The 26,638-nt window shown below is 37.1% G+C and overlaps 1 protein-coding gene across 5 annotated transcripts in view; it reads left to right on the forward strand.

Annotated features, from left to right (window-relative positions):
• Window positions 1-7,899: 7,899 nt before the first annotated feature.
• AIG1 (androgen induced 1) overlaps window positions 7,900-26,638 on the forward strand; it is a 233,977-nt gene continuing 215,238 nt past the window's right edge. For 2 of the 5 annotated variants that reach the window (XM_030760282.2, XM_022558130.3), the window contains exon 1: window positions 7,904-8,363. In XM_030760282.2, coding sequence (XP_030616142.1) covers window positions 8,223-8,363 — 141 coding nt within the window. In that variant the 5' untranslated portion in view covers window positions 7,904-8,222. Of the gene's footprint in view, window positions 8,364-26,638 lie in introns of all 5 variants that reach the window. The other 3 variants (XM_022558096.3, XM_022558110.3, XM_022558116.2) reach the window with 3 other exon arrangements.

Below are 26,638 nucleotides of genomic sequence, written 5' to 3' on the forward strand. Positions count from 1 at the left end.
AAGTATGTTTATTAGTGTTGTTAATGAGTCTTCTCTCCTGTTTCATTTTCTAACTTGTTATTGATTTTTGGTATATTACTCTTGAATTGACTGTTTCCCTGTACTTACTTTCTGTTTCTATTAATACATCAAATAATTTTCTTGGTCTTCCTCCAAGGATGTTATATAATTGTTAAGTGATTACAGTACATTTGCTCCCAATATGTATACTTTATTTCTTTTCCTTATATTCCTTCACAGGTTAGAAGTTCCAGAATACTGTTCACTGATAGTGGTATTAGCAGAAAGATTTCTTAAATTTATGACTTCAATGTAATTTTTTTCACATTTAATTATTAAGTATTATATTTGTTCTAGATTTCTGAAAAATACTCCTTATCAAGTTAAGAAAGCTTGTTTCTTTCATAGCTCACTAAGAATTTTAATCAGAAGTAATGTTGATTTAGGAGATGACCTTTTAGCATCTATTAACATTAAATTTACATATTTCCAACACTGGATACATGACATCACATATTTGTCAAACCCATAGAACTGGACAACACAAAAAGTGATCCCTAATGTAACTATGGACTTTTATTAGTAATAATGATCAATTGTAACAAAAATACCACACTAATGCAAGATATTAATAATAGGGGAAACTGTGTGTGGCATGGAGAGAGGGAATATATGAGAACTCTATACTTTCTGCTCCATTTTTCTATAAAACTGAAACTGCTCTAAAAAATAAAATCTATTAATTTAAACAAAATAAAAAGAAAAAAAAAGTACACTAAAAAAGTCATTTAATTCTCCTCAGCCTCAGTTCCATCATCTATAAAATGAGAGGCTTAGACTAGTTGATCTCTAACTTTTCATCCAAAAAGAAGATTCTATCATTCTCACTGTCAATATAAAGATGTCTGGCTGCCAATATATATATTTTTTTCTTCCAGTTTTAATGAGATATAATTGGCATACAGCACTGTATAAGTTTAAGGTGTACAGTATAATTATTTGATTTACATGCATCACAAAATGATTATCACAATAAGTTTAGTGAACATCCATCATCTCATATACATGCCAAATTAAAGAATTAGAAAAAAATTTTTTTTCTTCTGAACTTAGGGTTTACTCTTTTCACAACTTTCATATATAACATACAGCAGTGTCAATTATATTTACCATGTTGTACCTCACATCCTCAGTGCTTATCCATCTTATTACTGGAAGTTTCTACGTTTTGACCACCTTCATCCAATTTCCCCTCTCCCACCCCCCACCTCTGGTAACCACAAATCTGATCTCTTTTTCTATGAGTGAGTTTGTTTCTTTGTTTTTGAAGTATAATTGACCTACAACACTATGCTAGTTCATATTACACAACATAGTGATTCAATATTTCTATACATTTCAAACTGATCACCACAGTAAGTGTAGTTATGATATTACATAGTTATTGACTATATTTCCCACACTGTACATTTCACACCTGTGACTTATTTTGTAATTGGAAGTTTGTACCTCTTAATATCTCTCACCTATTTCTTTCCTCCCCCCCCACCTCTCTCCCCTCTGGCAACCATCTGTTTGTTCACTGTATCTATAACTCTGTTTCTGCTTTGCTATATTTGTTCATTTGATTTGGTTTTTTTCTTTAAATTCCACATATAAGTAATATCATGATTTTTTTTCCCTCTGTTTGACTTACTTCACTTAGTATGATAATCTCTAGGTCCATCCATGTTGTCACAAATGGCAAGATTTCATTCTTTTTTATGGCTGAGTAGTATTCCAGATATCTATATCTATAGATATAGATAGGTATAGATATAGATATAGATATCACATCTTCTTTATCCACTCATCTGTTGATGGATACTTAGGTTGCTTCCATATCCTGAATATTGTAAATAATGCTGCAATGAACACAGAGGTGCATATATCTTTTGTAATTAGTGTTTTTGGTTGTTTTTGGATAAATACTCAGGAGTGGAATTGCTGGATCATATGGTAGTTCTATTTTTAATTTTTTGAGGAATCTCCATATTGTTTTCCATAGTATATATTTTCCAATACTTATGAAGGTAGAAGAAAAGAGTATGTTGAAAAAAATAATTCATCAGCTTAAGCAAACTGTAAAGGAACATCATTATGCAATTCTGGAAAATAAATGAAACCATATAATTATTGAATGAATCTGGTGATGAAATTGTAGTTTATGTGAAAAGGATAATGGTGAAATGGAGTGTAAGTAGGTATTGGTGAAGCATTCATTTAAAGAAAATAGCTCAAGTTTTTAAAAGATAACTTCAGATGCCTCAGGTGCCGTGAAACTAAATGACATGGTCTATGATAACTAAAAGATTGTCAATCATGGAAGTTTTGTGAAAATTATTATAAAATGATTTGTGGCTCAGGGAATTCATATCTAAAATTTTCTCATCCTTATAAATCAGACAATGATGTCCACAAAGATGCTGAGATACAGATGTTGTTTCTGCCTCATATGATACATTTCTGTCAGATATTAGTGTGGGTGGAGCAGGCAGCTGCCTATGAGGGGTGGTGAGAACTGGAACAGATGAGAAAACACAACCCAGAGCACATGGCTCCTCAGTAACAGAAGGGGAATTAAACCTGGGGTGGTGCACTGACTGGCAGTATCCGCAGCTTGGTGTTATAATTAAAACCCCAAAATACATGATTTCATATCCCAGCTCTGCCCTTTGCTGGCGGTGTGACTTTTGGGGCAGTTTACCTAATTTTCTCTCTGTCTCCATTTCCTTTTATGTAAGATGCAGATAATAATAGTAACCATTCTCAGTGAGGATAAGAAGAGCTAATATTTGTAAAGGGCTTAGATCAAAGCCTGGCCCACAGTAGGTGTTATATGGGTGTTTATTAAATAAAAAATAGATACACTTGAACCCTGGTTTCCTTAGCACTATCCCACTGTCCTATGACTCAGCACTTTTTTGAAGCCTGCCGGGAAATCACCCCAAGTATCTCCTGGTATCATCATTTAGCTGCGTGTAACAGAACACCCGACCACATTGCTTTCAACAAATAGGGGGTTATTCTCACATCACAAGAAGCCTGGAAGGAGGCCACTGCTGGCATGGGTTCAGCAGGTTATAGATGTTAGGGCAAAGCACTCTGGGATCCTATGATTCTTTTCTTCGTGCTTACAAGGTGACTACTGAAGCTCCAGTCATCCTGTACACAGTGAAACAGGAAAAATAAGGATGGGGGTAGGGCTATAGGGAGGGGTGTACTAATGGAATACTTCTCAGAAGTCCTTTCAGCAGATTTCGACTTTACACAGAATTGTGGCTTGGCCCAGACACATCACTGCACACTCCAAACGTCCTTTTGGGTCTGTTATCTTCTTCTATGTGCAGAGTCCAGCAGGCTTGAGAGGGTTTTTTGGACACCCTGGGTAGGATGTTAACATGGCACTCTTCCAAAGTCCCACCCTGCAGCCTGCTAGCTGACACCAGCATACAGGTGTGGTGGTGTTGTTCTCGTTGTTGTTTTGGCTGACACAATTTTTAAAAATCTGAACTACAATGAGCCTACATAGGGCATTTGCTCCAGTTTTTCAAAGATTCAATTTTACACTGTTATCTTACATTTAGCTTGACTGAATTATATACATGCCTGGTCTCTGAAGGATTTGGATTTAAGACTTCTGAAATATCTTTAAACTATCTGTTGAACATTTATTTAGAGGCTGAAGGCTGTTGGGAAACAAGACCCCCTGGTGGTAGGGGTCTGCCTCTTCTCTACTCCCCTGAGCAAGTGAGCTCTACTCCCAAACTCCTGTATACGGTCTACTCAGCAAAACAAAAGCTCTGCAATTCCCCTGACACCCACTGGGGAGAAGAAATTTAGCGATGATTTACGATTATTCTAGAGCGCATTAGGAGGGCTCTCTCATCAGTCACCCATCCACCGAAGCAGTTTATGAAGACGTTTCCTCCCTGAGAATGATTCTGGTAAGTGGATTACCTTCAATTTCCCACACTTCCAGGGATATTTTGGTGCCATTAAGTGACTGGCACCCCCAGGCCATCTGGCTCTTCTAACACAGCACACTTGTGATGCTTCCAGACAACGCGGACACTGCAAAGGGGGCAGTTTTTGACAAGGAAATAGGGAGTACAGGTAGAATTTGGATCGCCACTAAGCCATCCACGTGGATTGTTCAAAGCCGGAAGATGACATCCTACATCCCGAAGAGGGACTGGCAAAGTGGGCTTTCATTGAGTCTTGCCCAATGTGCTGGGTCTGGATATGTGCACACCGAGAGCATTCCTGGCAGGACAAGTAGCTTTGGCAAAGTTACTGACAGATCTCAGGAGTGAAGGGGATGTTTCAGATCTGTCTGAGATCCAGCCGGTGCCTCACACCAAATCTCAGCACTACTTTTTCTAAAGCTTTTCAGTGACTGTCTAGAATCCTTGGTGTTTAGAAATCTCATAACTTAGGGTTCTTTATATATATATATATATTTATATATATTTATATTTATTTATTTGGTGGCACTCGGTCTTAGTTGCAGCTCGCTGGCTCCTTAGCTGCGGCACATGGGCTCCTTTAGTTGTGGCATGCAAACTCTTAGTTGCAGCATGCATGTGGGATCTAGCTCCCTGGCCAGGGATCGAACCTGGGCCCCCTGCATTGGGAGTGTGGAGTCTTAACCACTGCATCACCAGGGAAGTCCCAGTAGAGTTTTCTATAGCAAATTCAGTCCATTTTTAAACCTGAAAAAACCGTTGCAATCAGCAACATCAGCACAACTGCTAGTCGCCACCGCTCATTTGCCCTGTAAGTAACAACCCTTCCTGGTTAATAGCAAAAAAATCTGGCTAATGAAATGTATTGGCACTATGTTTCATATCTAAAGCAATTAAAAATATCTGTAGTGAGCATCAATTATTGGGAAAAAGAATGATTTTTGCCCACTTTTTAATCTTTCCAACTGCTCTCTAGGGCAAAAGAGCTCTCCTTGGAACCTCAGTCCATAATAAACACATGTGAACAAATACACACATTAGGTTGTAAAAGGATGGTTTCTTAACTGGTTTTTGAGCTACAAATAATCCCTAAAAAGTGGCTTTCTCAACTAAATATGCAGACATTACAGTGTATTTATAGTGATTAAAAACTGGAAACAAACTAAATATCCAAAAATAAAGTTTAAGCAAAATTATGCCCCTTTTATGTCATGCTATGCAACAATTAAAAATGATTTTTACAAAGAGTTTTAAATAATAAGGTAACTTATTAAATTTAAAGCAAAAAAAATCTGCTTGATGCAAATTGTTACACGGTATGTCACAACTAAGTATATATTGTAAGAAAGACTGGCAGGTATGTGCTAAAATGTTAACAGTGTTTTCTGTGGGTGGTGAGAGTGGGAGTAATTTTTTTTAATTTCCTATTTTAATATCATAAATATGCTGCTTTTATAATAAAGAAAAATGAGCAACCCAAAGGTATCTTTTCTGCGAAACCGAGGGGATTCTTCCCAAGCCCAAACCTCTCAAAGGGACACATCCCATCTTCTACCCTATGGTGCAGACAACTGTGAAGGGGGAAAAATAATCCTTTCAAATACATTGACACTGTTAGAAAATGCTTATCCAATGTAAACACAGAACCAAAGGAAATGCATAAACATTGAATATTATAAGGATATGCATAAACACAATTCTTCCTCCTGAATTTGTAAGCAAATACCCATGGCTATATGAAGTTGGCTTGTTGGAATACAATGTAAGGGAGACAGAGGGTCCTTGTCATTTCCAAAATTAGTAGGGATTATCATCACCAATATGTTAGATGCTCTCCCCCTTCAAAAAAAAAAGAAAAAGAATGAAGATTCTGTATCAGTTTTTAGAAGTACTTAAGGAAGAATATCTTAAGCCCATATATAGACTAAGAACTATTAACAATAATCAAAGAAACACTAATGTATAATAACTAGAAGCTAAAACACGGTCTTAAACTCTTCCCTTGGGAAACATGTTTTCATGAAACTCAACTGGACAAGGCTATTCTCCTCCATCCCCACTCATTGTGGGGCAGTATGAAAAAGCTAAAAAAGTGACATGCAGATATTTCTTCTGTACAGTGTACAATGAAAAGCAGTATTCTCTAACTCAAATATGGAATCATGTAAAACTTATCAGTGATTAATGTATTATAGTTCATAAAAAAGGATAACCTTCCACAGAGTGAAGTTTTAAGTGCAATACTGTACTGCAATACTTACACTAAGAAAAATGCAGTCTCTGTGTAGGTTAATATTTTTTTCGCAGAGACATGTGAAACATGTCTAAGATTACTAGATATGGTCTAAAAAGCAAAAAGAGCAACCTGGATGTGTTCATAAATAATCAGCAAGATGTTCCAAAAATTGTGGACTGACATTCTCATAAAATATTTGAGTCAATGTTTATGCAAATGTTTCATTTTTTTTTTAAAAAAGCCCACAAAAGTCATTATCTTATTATGGTTAGCAAATCACAAAATAACAAAAGCAAACCATTAGAATAGGTTCAAAACACTTTTTGAATGGTATAGTTACTTAAAAAGAAATTGAGTACAGAATAAAATTTTAAATGGCTTTATACGAATATTTTTATATTTTTCTAGGATGGGATAGGGAGTCTTATTTATGATTTTCTAAATTGTAAGGTAGGAAGGTATATCAAATTTTAAGGATATCACACGAACTCAAAACTTTACTAAGGACTTAGATCTTCAGTAGATCTACTTTTTAATTTTGCAATCTTATGAACCTGTAGCATGGACACACAATTTTTAAAAATGCACCCAACTTTTACATGAAGATAAAACTAGAAATCATCAATAATGAATAGCTTTATGCTGGTAGAATCTTCTTGGAATTATCTTGATTTGGAGGACATTAACTTCTACTGGCATAATTATGAGCCCGATTAGAAAATATCTACTGGGCTTCTTTATTTTGGTTAAGAGATTGGTTGGAAAAATTCAGGAGTTGCTACTTTACCTCTTAACACTCTGCACTCTGCTTTCCCTGCCCCCTCACTCCACATTCTGTGACTCAAGAGACTATTTTCAGAGGACACCTGTTTTAAATGGATCCACAGGAAATACCTATGTTGTCTTTTCATAATCTGACCCTGCATCTTGTTAGCTGAAATGTGATGCTGCCCACAGAATGAAGCAACTTCAGTGTGACAACATTTACTGGAAGGTGGAGGGAATCCAGTTTATATTTATTTTCCTTCCATTAAGCCCTGGTATTGGAGTGTAGGAAAAAATAAATAAGGAAAACGGCAAAACCAGTTTAACCCTCAAAAGATTAGTATTAAATTACACAAACGGGTTTTACATCCAGACTCAGGATGATCTGCTCTTGAACTGAATGTAATCTTGCAGCAGAAACTTATCTGACACTTCTTTCTTTACAACGTTTTATTTATAAACCCCTTGTCCAGAGTTCACAGTCGGCCTTGTTATATATTGATAGGATATTTATAAACCCCCGGTGGAAAAGTGCAGGGCAGCCTACCCACTGGAATAGAATTAATAAGGGGATTTCATAGAGATTAACAGTAGTCTAACACCAAAATTCCAGTTGGGTCCAAAATAAAGCAAGTCACTCGGGGGCCCCGTTTCACGGGTTTGCATCCCCCACATGCGCGCCTCCACCGGTGCCACTTGGCCAGCAAGTCCCCGAGCTGGACCGTTGGCCCACCCCGGGGTCCGCTCCTTCCGGGCGGGTTGCCCGGCCCCCGCGCCCGGCCCCGCGCCCGCTCACCCTGGGCCGCGCTCCCTCTCCGCCCGGCCGCTGCCTCTGGCCGCGGTCCCCGGAACTCGGCGCGCGCTCCCCGAGCCCCAGTCGTCCTCGGAGGCTGCCCACCCGCTCCCGGGGCTCTGAAGGGCTGCCCCGGGCCGGCTCTCCGGGGCCCGCGAAGGCAGCAGCAGAATGACGTAGATGACGAAAGAGCTGACGCCACGCCGCCCACCCCACAGCCGCCGGTGCCCGCACACACCGCCCCGCCCCGCCCGCTCGCCCGCGAGGTTGCCCGCGCGCTCGCTGTCGCGCCGGTCCCGCGGGACACGTCCCGCCAGGGCCCCCGCCCGCCCCGCCCGCGGCCGGAGTTCCCACGGCGCCCGCCAGAGCCCTGCGCCGCCAGTCCTCCTCGTCGCCGAGCCCGTCCGGGCCTTTCGCGAACATGGCGCTTGTCCCTTGCCAGGTGCTGCGGGTGGCCATCCTGCTGTCCTACTGCTCTATCCTGTGCAACTACAAGGCCATCGAAATGCCCTCGCACCAGACCTACGGAGGGAGCTGGAAATTCCTGACTTTCATTGATCTGGTAAGGCCGCTCCCCTCCCCCTCCCCCGTCCTCCCCTCACTCCGAGCCCGGGTGTGTTTGTGGGTGCGCCGGCACCTGCGCGCGTGCTCCAGCATCCACGCCGGTCCAAGCCTCATCCCCAGTGACTGCGTCTGAAGGCCAGGCTGCCCCCGCAGCAGCACCTTCTGTAGCACCCAACGTTATCTGGTAGCTGGGGCACGAGTGGAGGTGGGGCGCAGCCAGGTGGTGGGCTCTTTGGAGGGGAACACACACCTGCTTCTAAGAGGTGGCACGGGAAGATTCTCAACTTAGCAACTGGATCGAACGACCTTGGTCATGAGCGGCCTCAGACCCGTTCGCCCCCAAGGTGCTTTCCAGAGCACCCACCGTGGGATCAAGTCGCAGCAGCTGAAGGAAACTGGGTATTGTCGAATTACTTGGTGTTTCCTCTGAAAGGACTGTCCTCCTAACAAAGGAAAGAAAGCTCCTCATAAAGAAGAGAAATCGCCTAATAAAGTTGTCTTCTTTGCATCTGTTTTTGCCCATTGTCAGTAATTTACCTCCAACCTTCCCCCACCCCCCAGAAGCATTAGAAGAGAGAGCTTTTCAAAACGCATTCACAGTGGACTTTATACTTTCCCTATCTTCCCGTGTAAAAGTTCGCAATAGTTCGCATAAGCAGCTCCTCTGTTGGCACAATGATGGCCTTGGCAGTTGGAGGGTTTTTGTTTGTTTGTTTGTTTTGTTTTTTTAACAGTTTATCCACTTCTGGCACTGAAAGGGACGGAGAAGTATCACATGAGCATAAAACCCAATAAGGACATGGGGTGGAACCTAGGAATTTCAGGGTGAAAGACTGGCCCAAACATACACTAAAAGATGGGCAAGTATGGACAGAGAATTAAAACAAAAGCGAGGAGTTCTGAGGACTAGAGAAAATGTAGAACCAATTCCTGGATCGCCAGAACTGCCCGTCCAAGGTTATACACAAGGTTGGCTACACAAGCAAGATTGTAATCTCTAATTGTTGACCCTTCATTTTGATGAAGAGAACTTGACACCTGTTTTAAGATACTTCCAAAGGCTTAGGATGCTTCAAAGATATGCAGTCAGCAGGTTTTTGTATAGAAATGCCATTTTAAATTTGTATCATGTTAGATACTTTCAGAGCAGAATTTAAGCCCTTTCCCCCAGCACTTTCCAAACTGGGCACCAAGACTGACCAGGGCATAGAGTGTTTCAGGGGTTTCAATTTTCAGTTCCTCAACTTCCAGCTCTTTCTTGAAACTGATCTGTCTCAGAACACGGGTGTTGCCTGCCAGTTCTCCTTTCTTCTGCCCTGTTCATCCAAGGGACAAGCACGTGACAAGGCTCTGTGCTGTATTTATCTGTTCCTTTTAGGATTCAGAAGATAGACAGTTGTCACTAGAACTATCTTCATATTTGATTGAAAAACAAAGTCAGACTTATCTTGACAGAAAGTCTTCTTGAGTTGATTGGGTCGTCATTGAGGATTGGCTCTACCTTTTATGTTATGTAGCAGACTTCCGGAGACTGAAACCTGCAGCCCTGAAGTTCTGATAAATATGTATCAGAGTGTTAGAAATCATGTCCCCTTTTCAACTGTTCAAACTTATGTTAAAAATATTTAGATGTTATTTAAAAAATATGTGCATAGATTTTCAGAATTTTTTTACTGGCTATGTGAACAAAATTTCTCTTGGATCACTACCTTATCCCATTTCACCTGATCTCACTTTGAGCTGGCCCATTTGAGTGTTGTCAAGGAACAGCACTGAGCTGAAATACGGATGGAAACCCCACCAGAACCATAGAAACTATGAACAGTTCTCAGAAGCACCTTTGCATTAGATATAGTTTTGGGGGCGCAGGGGAGGGGATTAGCAGGTGAGAGCGGTAGAAATTGAGGGTATTGTTAACCCATGCGAGAAATGACAACTCACATTGGCATTGCTTACTGTGTGTTATAAAACAAGACTCACAAGAAACGATGTACCTCTCATAACCTTTGAGTGACGTGAAACGGTAGTAGAGCCAATCTGACTCGGCTTAAACTGTCATACACTTTATATTTTAGCATTTAGTGGTTGGACCTGCCTCTTTTAAATAATCATGACAAATATATTTTTGTCTCTTTCATATTTAAATTCAGTTTGTATAGGGCCTTCAGCCAATCATTCAAACTTTTTATCTCTGTGGCTTCTGATTAAAATATAATAAATCTTTAATTGAGGGTTCCTGTGAGAAAATATGTCTAGAATATATTCAAAGAAACACTCATGCAAAGTGTTATTCTTTTTGTTATTAGAGATTTAGAGTCTTTGGAGCTTAAGCATTGTACAGCTGTTAAAACAACCAGCCTGTGAGTCCCTACTATTGGTATGAAAAGATTAGGCCACTATAATTTACCCATTTAACTTTTCATTTTTCTGTGTTAAAAAAAACTGAATAAATTTTATTACTTAGTGCTTTGGACATTTTTAATGATTCTAAGCTCATTAGAGCAATTTTGCAAGAGGGTTTAGCTTCTCAAAACTTCAGTGAGAAGGCCCTTGTCCTAGCCAACTTGGATCACAGAGAGTCAGGACATTTATCCTGGTGGCCACAGTCTGATTCCATGATCCATGGCATCAGTGTACCAGAATGTAGCTCAGGAATCTCAGGCGACACGTATCCAGGATCATATGGTTATGTGGCAGGGGCCGTTCCAGCTATATCCATACCTTACTTTGAGTATGAGAGTCATCCCAGTAGAATCAGAGCTCATGGTAAAAAGTGAAATGAAAGTTATTGCATAAGTGAATGAATCTGCATCATTTGAAGAAAATTCATCAGCTGTGATACTGGTTAAGAAGATATTTGAACATTAGTAATGTTCAGTAATCTTATACTGGACATTATTACTGAACTATTACTGATATATTACTGTTATCAGTAATCTTATACTCTTATTGTTATTCCCCAAGAGCTTCTTTTCCTAGAATTGAAGAACTGTAAAAGAACTAAAAGTGCTTCAGGAAAATTCAAGTAAGTAAATGGAAATGGAATACTGTCTTCACATGATAGGCAGAATAATAGGCTCCCAAAGCATGTCTGCATCCTAATCCCTGGAACCTGTGAGTATGTTAGGTTACATGGCAAAGTAATTAAAGTTGCTAATCAACTGACCTTCAAGTAGGGAGATTTGCTCAGATTATCCATGTTACCCCAAGGTCTCTTAAAAGTGGAGGGAGGCAGGGGAGAAGAGTCAGTTGGAGGAAGATGTGACGGAGGAATAAAGTCCCAGAGAGGTGCAACACTGCTGGCTTTGAAGATGGAGGAAGGGCCCAGGAGTCAAGGAATGTGGGAGGTGTCTCCAAGCTGGAAAGGGCGAGGAAATAAATTATCCCTAGAGCCTCCAGAAGGAACATAGCTCTGCTGACACCTTGATTTTAGCCCAGTGAGACCCATTTTGGACTTCTGACCTCCAAAAGTATAAAATAATAAATTTGTGTTTAAATCACTAAATTTATGCTAATTTGTTGCAGCAGCAATAGAAGACTAGTATACTTGGCTGTAAATCCTGTGACCTAGAAAACAAACCTTAAATGTTGTTGTACTGATGTGGTGACTCAGCTAGTTCTTTATGTGTATTAGATAACTGGTTAATTTTAGTTTTAACCAGAAACTATGCTGAGGAGACATACATGTGACAACAGGCAATGTGAGAATCTATGAAAATGGAATAACTTTGGAAAAACTAGGCCTTTTCTTTACTGTGAAGTATTTTAGAAATTATCATTGTGAAACATGCCATGCTGGGAGGAGTACTCTTAACTGGAAATAAGCTGGAAAGAAAAAACAATTAAACTGACGAATGTTCAAATATTTTCTTAACTAGTATCACAGCTGATGGATTTTCTTCAAATGATGCAGATTCATTCACTAATCAAATAATTTCCCAAGTTATATAATAATTGTCCCCCAAAATAATAGAAATGAGGAATCAATCAAACCAACATACATAAATTAAAAGAAAAAAGAAACTGGATGTTGAGGCCTCAAAGCAGTGCTGGAATACATTGGGTGTTAGGAAACATTTGAATAAATGGAACTTTCCAGATGTTCAGTGAGTATTCTCTTCTTGTCCTGTTTCCTCCTAAAAACATTTGAAACACTACGGATTTTTTTTTTTTTTTAATATATCAACCAGAATTTTATTCAGCTCTATATGGTAGAATGTCTAACATGTGAATAAGAATCAACTTCTTTGAAAAACATGAACTGGACATTTGTTATAAAAAATTAATATTGATTTTGGATTTAAGAAACTGATTTTTAAAGGTTGAAATAGAAATGTGATGATCCCATTTGCTCTAGTTTGTGGTACTCGCCATTTTGATAGTTACCATGTCTTAGGGCTCCATTATATTCATTATTTCTCCTATACTGACTTGCCATTCATGCACAGGCTGAACACCGGTGAGGCCCTACCTCCTCAAAGTGTAGTGTGAGGACCAGCAGTGATCTTATCTGGGAGCCTGGTAGAAATGTGGACCCTCCAGTTCCACCCCAGACCTTCTGAATAAGAATCTACCTGTTAATAAGATCATTAGGTGATTCTTTTTCACATTTTAGTGTGAAAAATGGTGCTCTAGGCCATGCTGTTTTTGTTTTGTAATTTAACATGGAATAGCTTGTAGGACACAGCCTTCATATATTAATTCTGCCAACTATATTTAAAACATATTTAAACATATTTCAAAATATATTTAATTATGTCACTTTTACTGTGACAGTTAAAAACATGTTGTAAAAAATTACAACTGTAAAATAAAAGAAAGAGAAAAATATGTATTTGGCACCAAGGGTAAGCTATTTGTTGCAATTGAGAAACAAGTTTGTCTAATCTTTAGGGAAATCAGGTGAAAAAGAATACACATTTGATTGTATTGTCTCTACTGTTGGAATAAAGGAAGCATAACAATTTATCAGGAAAAATACAATTCCTTCCAGGCACTGACTTTGCAAGGTTATTTATCACTCAGCTAGTCACATAAATGACATCGGGTAGCATAGCAGGTAATGCCTTTGATTGTTTTCTAGCAGATTATCAATAGAAATATTCTTATTGTTGATGTTTTTTATATTATGATTTTATGAAAGCCAAAGGCATGGTCTTCTGTTTTGACTGGGTGAAGGCATTTTTGTAGAGGTTTAAGGTAGTATAATCTGGGTACTTATTTTTGTTATCTAAATCCGTTTTGCAAAAGAATTTGAGAAAACCACAGAGTGAGCAGGATAAATAAGTGTTCAGATGTTGAAAAGCTTGGGGTGTTCAAAGAGCAGGAAATGGTCAAGTACACCTGGAGGATAGATTTTTTGCTTTTAGACACACTAAGAATTTTTGACCTTTAAAAATGTTTAAAAGGGATAAAAAACTGCATAAGTATACTAAATGATGCATTTGAGTTTGTCATATTTACTTATATACTTATAATAAAATATTCTTGACTCCATTAAGTGCATGGCTTAATTTTAAATAGGAAATAAAATATCTTGAGAAGAGATTCTGCATACTATTATGTAACTATGATACTTAGCTTTGCCAGTCAAAACCGCAGAGTGCCATGTGAAGGCCAGTAGTTCATTGAGTAGTCTGAACAAAATTAGATTGGTTTGTTTTGGTTTGGTTTTTTCTTTTTTTTTTTTTTGGATATTATACAAAGAGGGTGAAACTGCAAATTTTTTTCAGTACAATCAGACTTGACCCTAAAATGCACGTAAACTTTAAGGATTAAATAATGCTTTTTCCTAACCTGGGAGAAGAATTTTGAGTATAATACTTTACACAGAGTCCTCTTCCCCCTCTTTGAAAGTGTTTCTTTTGGAGCAAACATAAAATAGGGGCCTGGTTTTGTCAGAGTCGGGGAAATAGTTGATGATATAATCTCTAATTCCCTTTCTTAGTTGCAAATGTTATTGAAATTACAGAGTCATCTGACCATGTTGAGGTCACTTCTTTTCCCATCTCTGCCATCCCCCATGTCTGGTGTAACATTTAACAAAATTGGTAGCTGCTCTTGAGGCTTTCATTTGTTTCTCTGTGTTCCCCTGAAATGTCATATGTTTCTGTGGAAGTGTGAACAATACTACAGTTTTCCATATTGAATCAGATGTTCCTGTGATCCAAGCACACTTGGAAAAATCTTACTGCTTAGGATTCCATAACAACATAGCTTTCTTTTGCGTCTAGCAGCCTGTGGCTAGACAGTTAAAGGGCCCCTGTCTCACCTGCAGGGTATTCCTGCCAGAGGACAGTGAGTACAGACCCCTCTCTGCATGTGAGAGACCCCTGGATCAGATCCATCGTGGAGGGCAGCAAGGTATGCAATGTTGCTTTGATAGGCTGGATCAAGACAGGCTAATTGGGAATCACCAGAGAAATTGCTTGAATTCACCAAGTGATAAGAATACTGTCATTTTGAATCTTGAGCAAATGGCATGTGTTCATGACAGTGCTTTAGAAGCATGGAATTCTAAAAAGTCAGTGAGACAGTGGTCTAGCCCTTTCAGGTTGACATATTTAGAACTGTCAGGCTGTATTATAACTTAAAATTTTAATTTCAAAAGCAGTACCTAAAATTCCAGAAAATTTGTATAATACTGGAAACCGTAGGGAAGCAAATATATTCCATCTTAAGTGTCCCTAATTTTCAGTGCATCTTAGCATTGAAGTGCTTCAAGATGGTATTTACTTCAGAACTTCATGAACACTCAGAAACACACATAGAGGGAAAGTCAGACTGTATATATATGCATGTATACATTATATGCATGTATGTGTATATATGTGTGTGCACATTTATATATTCAGATTTCAGATAAATCATATTATTTATAAAAATTATTTTAAAATTATATTTAAATTAAAGGAGATACCAATGTTAGTATTTTGGCATTTGCCTTTTGAGCCATATATGGCCTTTTCTTTGAAACAAAAATTAAATATATACATATGGTTTGTATAAATTTGTTTTTTTAAATTAATATACACCATAATTCACTCTTTTTGGTGTGCAGTTCTGAGTTTTGACGGATGCATAGTAGCCACCACCACAATCACCTAAAAATATTAAAATATTCCCTTGTGCTGTCCCCTTAGAGTCAAACCCTCCCCTGAATCTTAACAGTCACAGGTTTGTTTTCTACCCTTGTAGTTTTGCCTTTTCTACACAAATATGTAAAGCATACGGGATATAGCATTTGAGCCTGGCGCTTTTCGTTTAGCATAATACATTTCAGATTCCTCTCTGCTGCTGTGTGTATCCATAATTTGTTCCATTTTAACGCTGAGTAGTATTTTATGGTATTGATGTATCGCTTTGTTGATTCACTCATAAATTGAAGTGCATTTGAGTTTCTCCTAGTTTGGGGTGATTATGAGGAAAGCTACTGTAAACATTTGCATCCAAGTTTTTGTATGAACATGAGTTTTTATTTTTACTGGGAGTGGGATCGCTTGGTTATATGGCAAGTATATGTTTAGCATGATAAAAAACTGCCAGACTGTTTTCCAGAGTGGTTGTGCCACTTTGCACTGCCATCAGCAATGTATGAGGGTTCCAGTCGCTCTGCGTCCTGTCAGTGTGTGGCATTGTCAATTTTTCTTCTACTTTAGCTATTCTAATAGTTGTGCAGTGGTATTTCATTGTGGTTTTAATTTGCATTTCCCTCATGACTAATGGTATTAAGCCTCTTTTCTTATGCATTCTTATCATACATATATCTTCTTTACGAAGTGCCTGTTCAAATCCTTTGCCCATTTAAAAAAAAGGGTTGTTTTCTTATTGTTAAGCTTTGAGAGTTTTTGTGTATGCTGAATAGAAGTTCTTTGTCAAATACATGATTTGCAAACATTTTCTCCCTGTCTGGGAGTATCTTTACCTTTTGTTGGTATAGACAGGCCCCAATTTACAATGGTTCGACTTTATGATTTTCCGACTTTTTTATAGTATGAAAGTGATATACATTCAGTAGAAACTGTACTTCCAGTTTTGAATTTTGATCTCTTCCTGGGTTAGTGATATGTGGCACGATATGCTCTTTCAGTGCTGGGCAGGGCAGCGAGCCCCAGCTCCCAGTCAGCCATGCGATCAGGAGAGTAAACAACCAATACACCTACATTCTGTTTTTCACTTTCAGTAGAGTATTCAGTAAATTACATGAGACATTCAACACATTATTATAAAATAGGCTTTGGGTTAGATGATTTTGCCCAACTGTAGGCTAATGTAAGTATTTTGAGCACGTTTAAGGCAGGCTAGGCTAAGCTATGATGTTCAGTAGGTTATGTGTTCAGTGCATTTTTGACTTAGGCAATATTTTCACTTTACCATGAGTTTATCAGGATGTGACACCGTGGTAAATTGAGGATGATCTGTAGTATCTTTTGCAGAGCAAAAGTTTATCATTTTGATGACATCCAATTAATTTTTGATTGGTGTGTAGTGCTATCTCATTGGGGTTATAATTTGCATTTCTCAAATGGCTAATAATCTTGAACATCTTTTCATGTCTTATTTGCCATGTGTATGTCCTCTTCAGTGAAACAAATAGTATTGTTAAATTTTACTTTTTGTTAAATGTTAAATACATTTGATTTTTGCATATTGACCTTATATCCTATGATTTTGCTAATTCACTTATTCATTCTAGGAGCTTTGTTGTGGATTTCATGGAATTTTCTTTTTTTATATAGACAATCATATCATCTGCTAATAGAGACAGTTTTCTTCCTTTCTAATTGTCATGGCTTTTATTTCTTTTTCGTGTGTTGTTGCATTGGTTAAGACTTCTAATATGATACTGAACATAAGTGGTGAGAGTGGATATTCTTGTCATTTCTTTTTTAGGAGGAAACAGTCTTTTGCAAGTAAGTATAATAGTAGCTATAGACTTTTTATGCATATACCCTTTATCAGTTTGAGTACATTTCCTTCTGTTTCTTGTTTACTGAGAAGCTTTTAAAAAAATATCGTAAATGGATGTTGAATTTTGTCAAATGATTTTAACTGCATCTATTGATATGTTCATATGGCTTTTTTTCCCTCTTAATGTGGTGAATTACATTGATTGATTTTTGAATATTAAGTCAGTCTTACACTCCTGGGGTGAATGCACTTGGCTGTGGTATATTGTCCTTTTTATATATTGCTTAATTTGATTTGCTAATATTTTGTTGATTTTATCTCTCTGTTAATGAGGAATATTTGTGTGTAGTTTTTTATTTTTCTTCTTTGCCTGACTTTGATATTAGTGTAATGCTAGCCTTATTCCTCCTCAATGTTCTGGAAGAGATTGAGCAGAATTGGTTTTACTTCTTCCTGAAATTTGTGACAGAATTTATAAGTGAAAACCACTGGGCCAGGAGTTTTCTTTGTTGAAAATTCATTTTGGTTGATTTCAAGATATAGGAGTATTCAGCTTATTTCTTTCTTTTTCATTGAGATTTGGTAGTTTATATCTTTCAAAAAGACCCATTTCATCTAATATCAACATTCTTTCCTTATCTTTCTCTTATTGTCTTTAGGGTCTGTGGTGATAACCACATTTCATTCCTGATATTGGGAATCTGTGTCTTATCTCTTTTTTCTTCATCAGTGTGGCTAAGGACTTCTCAATTTTATTTATGTTTTTCAAAGGTCAGCTTTTGGTTTCACTGTTTTTTTCCTATTGTTTTTCTGTTTTCAATTTCATTGATTTCTGTTTTTAAAGTTTATTACTTTCTCCCTTTTGTTTTGGGTTAAACTGGTTCTTCTTTATTAGTTTCTTAACTAATAAATCTGTGGAAACAGATTATTTATTAACTTGAGTCCTTCTTCCCTTTTAAAACATTTAATACTAAGTACTGCTTTAGTTGCATCTCAAAAGTTTTAATACATTTTATTTTCATTGTCATTCACTTCAAAATATTTTTAAAATTCCTTTGAGTCTTTCTATTTAAAATTATCAGGTCTTTGTTTTTGGAGCAGTTTTAGGTTCACAGCAAAATTGAGGGAAATGTAGAGAGATTTCCCGTATATTCCTTGCCCCCACGAGAGTCTTTCTATTTTACAATGGTTATTTAAACATGTGGGGTTTAATTTACACATTTTTGGCTATATCTGAGATATCTTTCTATCATTTGTTTCTAGTTTAAATTCCATTATGATCAGAGATCATTTTCTGCATGATTTCAATTCTTTTAAATTTGTTAAGTTTGTTTTTATGGCTAAAATATGGACTATCATGTTGAATATTTCATGTACACTTGAAAAAAAATGTATTCTTCTCTTGTTAGGTAGAGTGTTCCTTAAATGTCAATTATATTAAGTTAGTGGATAACGTTGATCAGGTCTCCTATATCTTGCTGATTTTCTGTCTGCCTGCTCTCTCATTAACAGAGAGGAGCATTGAAGTCTCTCTGTAATCGTGTAATTGTGTAAAAGTGTAATTATGGGTTTGTCTATTTCTTGTTTCAGTTTTATCAGTTTTACTTCACATATTTTGGGGCATATACATTGTTAAGTACATACACATTTAAGAATGCTATATATCTTGATGAATTGTTTGTTTTATGATTATAAATATTCTTCTTTTTCCTTGATAAATTTCCTTGTTCCAAAGTCTGCTTTGCTTGATATTAACATAACTTTTCCAGCTTTCTTTTGATTGTATATTTTTTTCATCCTTTTACTTTTATCTTATCTATAGTGGTATATTTAAAGTGGATTGTTTTTTGACATACTGAGTCTTATTTTTAGATTTATTTGATAATCTCTATACTTCAGTAGATACTGTTTACATTTAATTTAATTATTGAAATGGTTGGATTTAGGTCTACCATTTATTATTTGTTTTCTTTTTCTTACCCTTTTTTTGTTCCCTCATTCCTCATTTCCTGCCTTCTTCTGGATTATGTGAGTATTTTTTAGTATTCACTTTAATTTAACTATTGGCTATTTGGATTATCTCTTTGTATTATCATTTTAGTTGCTGTTCTGGGATTATCATATACACACCTCACTTTACACAATCTAGAGTGAATAGTTTACCACTTCAATTAAAACATACAAACCTCATCAATTTACCCTCCCCACTTTATGTGATAATTGTCATATTAAGTACATCCAAATAACTTGAGAACTCCATAGACAATATTATAAGTTTTGCTATCAAGTCAAATATTTTAAATAACTTAGTAGAGTAAAATAGTCTGTTATATTTACCCAGATATTTACCATTTTTATTGTTCTTCGTTCAGTCCTTGTGTCTATATTTCCCTCTGATATCATTTCCTATAAGCCTGAGAACATTTTTTTAGCATTTCTTTAAGAACAGATCTATTGGCAACAAATTCCTTTAGTTTCCTTAATCAGAGACGTCTGTTTTGCCTTCAGTCCTGAAAGATATTTTCACTGGGTATAAAATTCTGGTTAATAGTTCTTTTATCACTTGAAAGATGTTGTGTCACTGTCATCTGGCCTCTGTGATTTCTGATGAGAAATCTGCAATTTTCCAAACCATTGCTCCCTTGAATGTAATGTGTTGTTTTCCTCTGGCTTGCTTTAAGTTTTTTCCCTTTATCTTTAGTTTTGAACAGTTTGATTATGATGTGTCTGGCCCTGTTTTTATGAGTTTATGCTATTAGGGATTTGCTGAATCTTGAATCTGCAATCTGATATCTTTCACTCAATTTGAGAAGTTTTCAGTCATTGTTTCTTCAGATATTGTTTCTGCACCCATCTATCTCCTTTATCTCTTCTTCTGGGACTCCATTGATACGAATATCAGACCTTTTGATTATTGTCACACAGGTTTCTGAAGACATGGGTTTTTTTTCTTTTTTCAGTCTTTTTTTTCCTCTCTGTTCTTTAGGTTGTATAATTTCTATTGATTTGTCTCCAAATTCACTGACTCTTTCCTTTGTTATCTGCATTCTGCTATTAAGTGCATACAAGGAGTTTTAGAATTTCAGCTTTTGTCTTTTTCAGTTCTAAAATTTCCATTTTCTTCATAGCTTCTACTTCTCAACTAAGCATTTCTATCTTTTATTCTTTTAAACAATGTTCACCTTTTATCTTATGGAGGATCATTGAAGAGCTGTCCTAAAGTCCTTGCCTGATAATTCCAACGTTTGGGCCATCTTGGAAGTGGCATTTGTTAATTGTCTTTTTCCTTGAATATTGATCAGATTTCTGGCTCTTTGTATGTCAAGTTATTTTTGAACGTACCCTGAACATTTGGAATATTATGTTGTGAGACTCTGGGTCTTGTTAAAGCCCTTTGGAAAACGTTGACTTGCTTTTCTGTTTGATTGTTTAAGAGGCAATCAATCGAGTTAGGTTCTAACTTCATGTTCTGTCTCACAGTGGTTCTGACGTCAGCTGAATTTTCAAAGATTTTGCAATGCTTTTTGGATCTTACTGGAGCTTACACCACTCAAGGGTTAGTCTAGAACTACGGTAATGTTTTCTATGGTAGTTCAGGTCTTGATGCATCTGCTGTGCTTCTTTAGGTTTGTTCTGGGCAGGTCCAAGACTTATGTCAGTTCATAACATAGACTTAGGAGTTGCTTCTTTTCAGCTCTCTTCTCTCCATGATTTCTCCCATACTCTACAGCCCTCAGACACTCTTTTTCTTGTTTCTCTGGCCAGAAAGATGGAGTTCTCTCAGAATCTGAGCCTCCTATGCTGCCATGCAGTCCTACACAATTGGAATGTCCTTCACAGAGAAGCAGCAAGAGAAAAAATCCTCTGTAAGAAGGCCTTTTCCCAGTTTCTCTGGTTTTTCTTGGGGCTTTAGATACATGTGCTGTTGCCTGTGCAGCTCTGTGACTGGGCCTGGCCTCAGAGCACGGCTGGGAGAGAAATGAAAGGTGAAAAAAAAAGGAATCTCCCCCAAAATCTCCAGCACACAGCAGTCTTTTTCCCATACCTCTGGCAGAGAAGAAGGCGTTTCACCTGGAGTTTTTGCTGTCTGTACTTGCTGCACAATTCCAGAATTCAGCTTGCCCTCAAGTCAATTCTAGGGAAAAAAGGAAAATAAAAATTCGTGAATCTCACCCATTATGGATCCTTAATTCAAGTTTTCACTTTAATTCCCAATACACCTGGTATGTGTACTTTTCAGAGTCCTTAGGTGGTGGTTTTTTGTGTTCTGTTGTGAGTTTTAGTGGGAATGATAGGCTGCAGTCAGCTTTCTCCATCATGGCTGGCACTGGAAGTAGCTTACCTATCATTTTAATACCTATTTTTTCCACCTAGAATATTTTGTAAATATTTTTCCATGCCATTATACATTCTTACATAACATCATTTTTAATGACTGCATATTCCTTTTTTTTTTAAAGAAGATGTTGGGGGTAGGAGTTTATTAATTAATTTATTTATTTTTGCTGTGTTGGGTCTTCGTTTCTGTGTGAGGGCTTTCTCTAGTTGTGGCAAGCGGGGGCCACTCTTCATCGCGGTGCGCGGGCCTCTCACTGTCGCGGCCTCTCTTGTTGCAGAGCACAGGCTCCAGACGCGCAGGCTCAGTAGTTGTGGCTCACGGGCCTAGTTGCTCCGCGGCATGTGGGATCCTCCCAGACCAGGGCTCGAACCCGTGTCCCCTGCATTAGCAGGCAGATTCTCAACCACTGCACCACCAGGGAAGCCCCTGCGTATTCCTTTTTATATGGGTGTTTATATTGATTGTCTTAGTGAACAAATGGATAAATAAATTTTTACACACATCTGTGCTTATTTTCTTAGGATAAATTATTAGAGGCAGAATTGCTATACAAAGTCTTTAAAAGAGTATCTTAAACTTTAAGTCAGTAAATTTACATTCTCTCCAATATTTACAGTGCTTATTTCTCTATATTCCTGCTAACACATTTTTCTATGAATAGAAAAATAATGCCAGTGATCACTCGAGGTGCTTCAACCCCACAGTTTCCTGTCCAGGAGATGCTGTGTAAATATTTCACCACATATGTCATAAATATAAGTGACTAGCTATCTTTGACTGTTTATAAAACCCAGTGGTATTAGGCACATTTAGTTTGGGCTCATAAATACTTGAGGCAAACATAAATCTTTAAGTGCCTAAAACATCCCAGTTAGGATGGAATTGACATGGCTGAAGTGAGCAAAATAGTTTTCTATGCGCAGTAATCATGGGTTTGCTTGTTCATTCTACTCATCTTGCATTAAAATTGTATGTTAACTGAGTCATGAGTGATTTATTGTATCCAATTTGAAAAGTCAACATTAGGAGTCCAAGGAAAGTGTGTCTGCTGTAACATTACCCATCCTTTTCTTTGTAATTACACTTACACATCTTTGCTATTTCTAAAAAGACATATGAACATTAAGAATGCATATAGTATGGGAGAATATCCTCTTCTAAAATATTAAGGCATTTGTTCTATGCCAGAACAGATCACTTCTGTATCAGCCCAGGTCTTTGCAGAGAAGAGAGATGGCACACTTAATTTCGGTAATTTGAGTGAATTTAGTGAAGGAATGATTTACAAGGGTGGACAGGGTGTAGAGAAGTCACAAGATATAGCACAAAACTTGTGGGCTAGTAACAGGGGCAAGTTACCACTGTGAGGCCCGAACAGTGACCTTCGGTGCTCATCTGGCATGCAAGGACCCTCAGGGACTGAGGGAACAAAACAAATACCCCAAGGGTCCTTTCCTTCCTCTGTCTGATTTCCTGCCAGTACTCCTCCTTGGTTAAACCCTACAGGAAGTCAGAGGGTAAGAAAGCCTCTTCATGCAGTGCATAGAGATCTACCAAAGTGAATATAGGAAAATTTATTGAATTTAAGTCCCTTACCACAAGCACATTCAGAAATCTCTGGCCAATTTGCAACCATTTGTATATGATGAAGGAAAATTTTTGTTTCAGAAGGTATTTATAGTTGAATATATAATTCTTAACATATGAGATTTTTAGCAAAATATACTATCAATTTATTGTAGAATTATATGCAACATATTATACCTATTAAATAGAGGCTTTATAGGATAAAAGGTGAGCAGTTGGGTTTAGAAGTCAGATCGAATTTGAATCCCAGCCTTTCCATCTACCAGATCTGACTCTGGGTAAATTTATTACCATCTCTAAAGCCTAATGTTATTATTGCTGTTGTTTTTAATTTGTTAAATGGGAATAATGGTAGTATCTGTCACATAGAGTTGTGAGGATTAAATGTGATAATGTATATTAATTGCATAACCCAATGCCTGGCACATATCAAGTAGTTAATAAGTGTTATCTACTATTATTCTAATTGTTACATATATACCTGTCAACAGAGACAAGAACCATGATTTGAGAGGACTGTGGTCATTATAGGATGAAACTAATTTTTTAACTAAGTATAGTGTTCAGAAAGGATAGAGAGTTCAATGATTAAATGCACAGGCTCTGGAGTAAAATCTCCTGGGTTGGCAGCCTAGTCCTGCCTCTGACTGCTTCCTTGGACAAGCCACTTATCTGCTCTGTGACCTAGTTTCTTCATCTGAAAAGTGAGGATGATAGAAATATGTATATACATAGAAAGGATGAGGGACTTCCCTGGTGGTCCAGTGGTTGAGACTTCACCTTCCAATGCAGGGGGTGCAGGTTCAATCCCTGGTCCGGGAGCTAAGATCCCACATGCCTCAGGGCCAAAAACCAAAACATAAAACAGAAGCAATATTGTAACAAATTCAATAAAGACTTTAAAAGTGGTCCACATCAAAAAATCTTTAAAACAAAATAGAAAGGATGAAATTCACAATAATGTAAGAAATTTAGAATTTACAGTCAACCTGGTTTCAGAATCTGAGAGGATAGTCCCATGAAAGCCAGGGCTAGCGAAATTGTTTCCAGGTATGTAACTGATGGCCCTCCATATCTGCTGGTCTAAAATCTGAGATGATAGTACTGAAGCTCTTTTCTTGTTTCTGATTCAGGGATAAAGTGTCTGGAAAGACTTCTTTATTCCAGGGTCGTAGATCTGGGAGGCAGCCAAAGTGTTGCCTAATTGGTGTCTGTAAAACCCAGAAACAACTAGGCAGCAGGGAAGTAGGAAAAGGTCTAACAGAAGTGCATTACATCCTAAGAAATGTAATATATACAAACAAAGTGTTGTAGGTTTCTACTACTAAGCAGCAGTGTACTCTGAAATTTACAGTTTCTTTTTCATGTACTCCATTACTTCAGAGTGATAGAGAACCAACCTATGAGTGGGGCAAAATGCCTTCTCAACAGGGCGAACGCTCATTACCTGGAAAGCTTACAAAATACTACTAAATTGAGCTTAAATTGTACATATAAATTATTATTCATCCATAGTTCTGGGACTAGAGCAGCACTGAAGTAAAAGAGTGACCCCCACATCAATCTACATATCCTATCTGTTGGAAAATACTAGTCTTAGATAAATCTTTTTTTGTTCTGAGCTGAGTAAATAGAATAAACCCAACTATATGCAACCCTTGAAAATATTTGAATAACAAAGGAAATGGAATATCATCTTAGAAACTCACAAGAAGAGCATGGTAATAAAGATTATTTACACTAGGAAACCAAAAAGTTTTAGAAAACTATTCAGAATTCTCAGATTCATTAGACTGAATGGCATGCGTCCAAGAAACAGAGTACAGTGTTGCAAGTTGAGAATAGAAAAATGAAAAAGCAACAGGATGAGATGAAAAGGAAGGTGGGTGAGAGAAGATTAATTGCAAGACTCTAAAATCCACAATGGGACCAGTAAAAACTAAAATCGATACTGTGGAAAATCAGATCAGTATGATGGAGAACAAGCTAAAAAAATTCTCCTAGAATTCAAAAGATAAAAGGAACTAAAATAATGAAAATGAAGCCATGACATAAAGAGAATGGAAATTCAATAACAATTATTATTTCTGAAAAATAAACCACAGCAGTTAGAACAGAAATAATAATCAAAACAAAACTGAAAAAAATTCCCAGTGCTGGGGGGAAAAGAGTTCTGGGCATATGAATTGAAAAGGTTCATTATCTCTCAGGCAAAATAAATAAGAAATGACACACATCTGGACTCACCCTGGCAAAGTTTGTGATTTAAAATAATTATTAGCTATCATATAAGTCTCCACGCATGAAAAACAAAATAAGACATAAACATAGAGCACTTTAACAAATTACCTGCTAGGGAGCAAATATTATAGTACTGAGTCACCTAAATTTAGTATCTATCATTTAGACTCCAAATTAAAGAAAGTAACAGAGGAACACCTACAGAATTTTGAGGAGAAAATGATGTGATTTAAAATTTTGTATTCAACCAAGTTATCTTTTTGAGTTCAGGTAATTGACATTCATTATCAGTTATGCCAGTTTTCATAGAATCCCACCCCTATTTACCTCTTCTTTTTAAAAAAAATTCTATTTATTACTCCCTTTTTATTGAACAAGCTGAGAGGAATTAAAATGTAAAATTCAAGAATGAAGTAGGCATAATATAAAACTTGTGTTGTCTATGAAAATGATGAATTATAGGGTAAAGTCTAAAGAATCTGTTAGGCTTTTTCAGGTTGCAAGGACCAGTGGAATAGTTAAAAACTAAAATGTCTGTAAGGGAGACTATTGGCCAGACATCTAGCTGAGTTAGCGAGGTCCGAATTATATATTTTTCTAATGTTGTTTTCTTGATTAAAGTTACACAGAACTAATCTGAACAGATGTTTCCTAGCAGAGATACTACTTTAGTGAGTACATGAGAATTATTTGTAATTAGCACCTGAAAGTACTAATCTGAGCAGTGTTGGTTTTGCTGCTTCTGTTGCAGTTTACATGAATTGATATACCAAAACTGGCTAAATCACCTTTCTACACTGTTAGAATGCTTTTATTATTGGTCAGTTTCAAAGGTAAACTACAGTCATATTTAGGCCAGTCTAAAATTAGAGATCTCACCTGTCTAGACTGCTCCTCTCTTTGCTCTTATAATATGATTTCAAATAGCATAGAATTTAAAAAAAGAAGAACCTTGTGTTGTCACTGTAAATAAGACTTAATCTTGAAACCTCACGATATGAATTTCCTTGAATTAAGATTTCACTTATGTGTATGCCACCACAGTGCTATAAATACTATATGATGGTCAATAAATACTATATGATATTACTTGATTAGAAGTTTTCTTGATAACTTCTCTGTCTTCAAAAAAATAATTTAAAAAAAGGAATATCCTTCAATCTAGACATGGGTCTCTATCAAATTTAAGTTAGAAA

Source organism: Delphinapterus leucas, chromosome 12 (genome assembly GCF_059928025.1).
Source record: "Delphinapterus leucas isolate spDelLeu-1000000601 "Yukka" chromosome 12, BTC_Dleu_Yukka2, whole genome shotgun sequence".
In the NCBI taxonomy this organism is placed as follows: domain Eukaryota; kingdom Metazoa; phylum Chordata; class Mammalia; order Artiodactyla; family Monodontidae; genus Delphinapterus; species Delphinapterus leucas.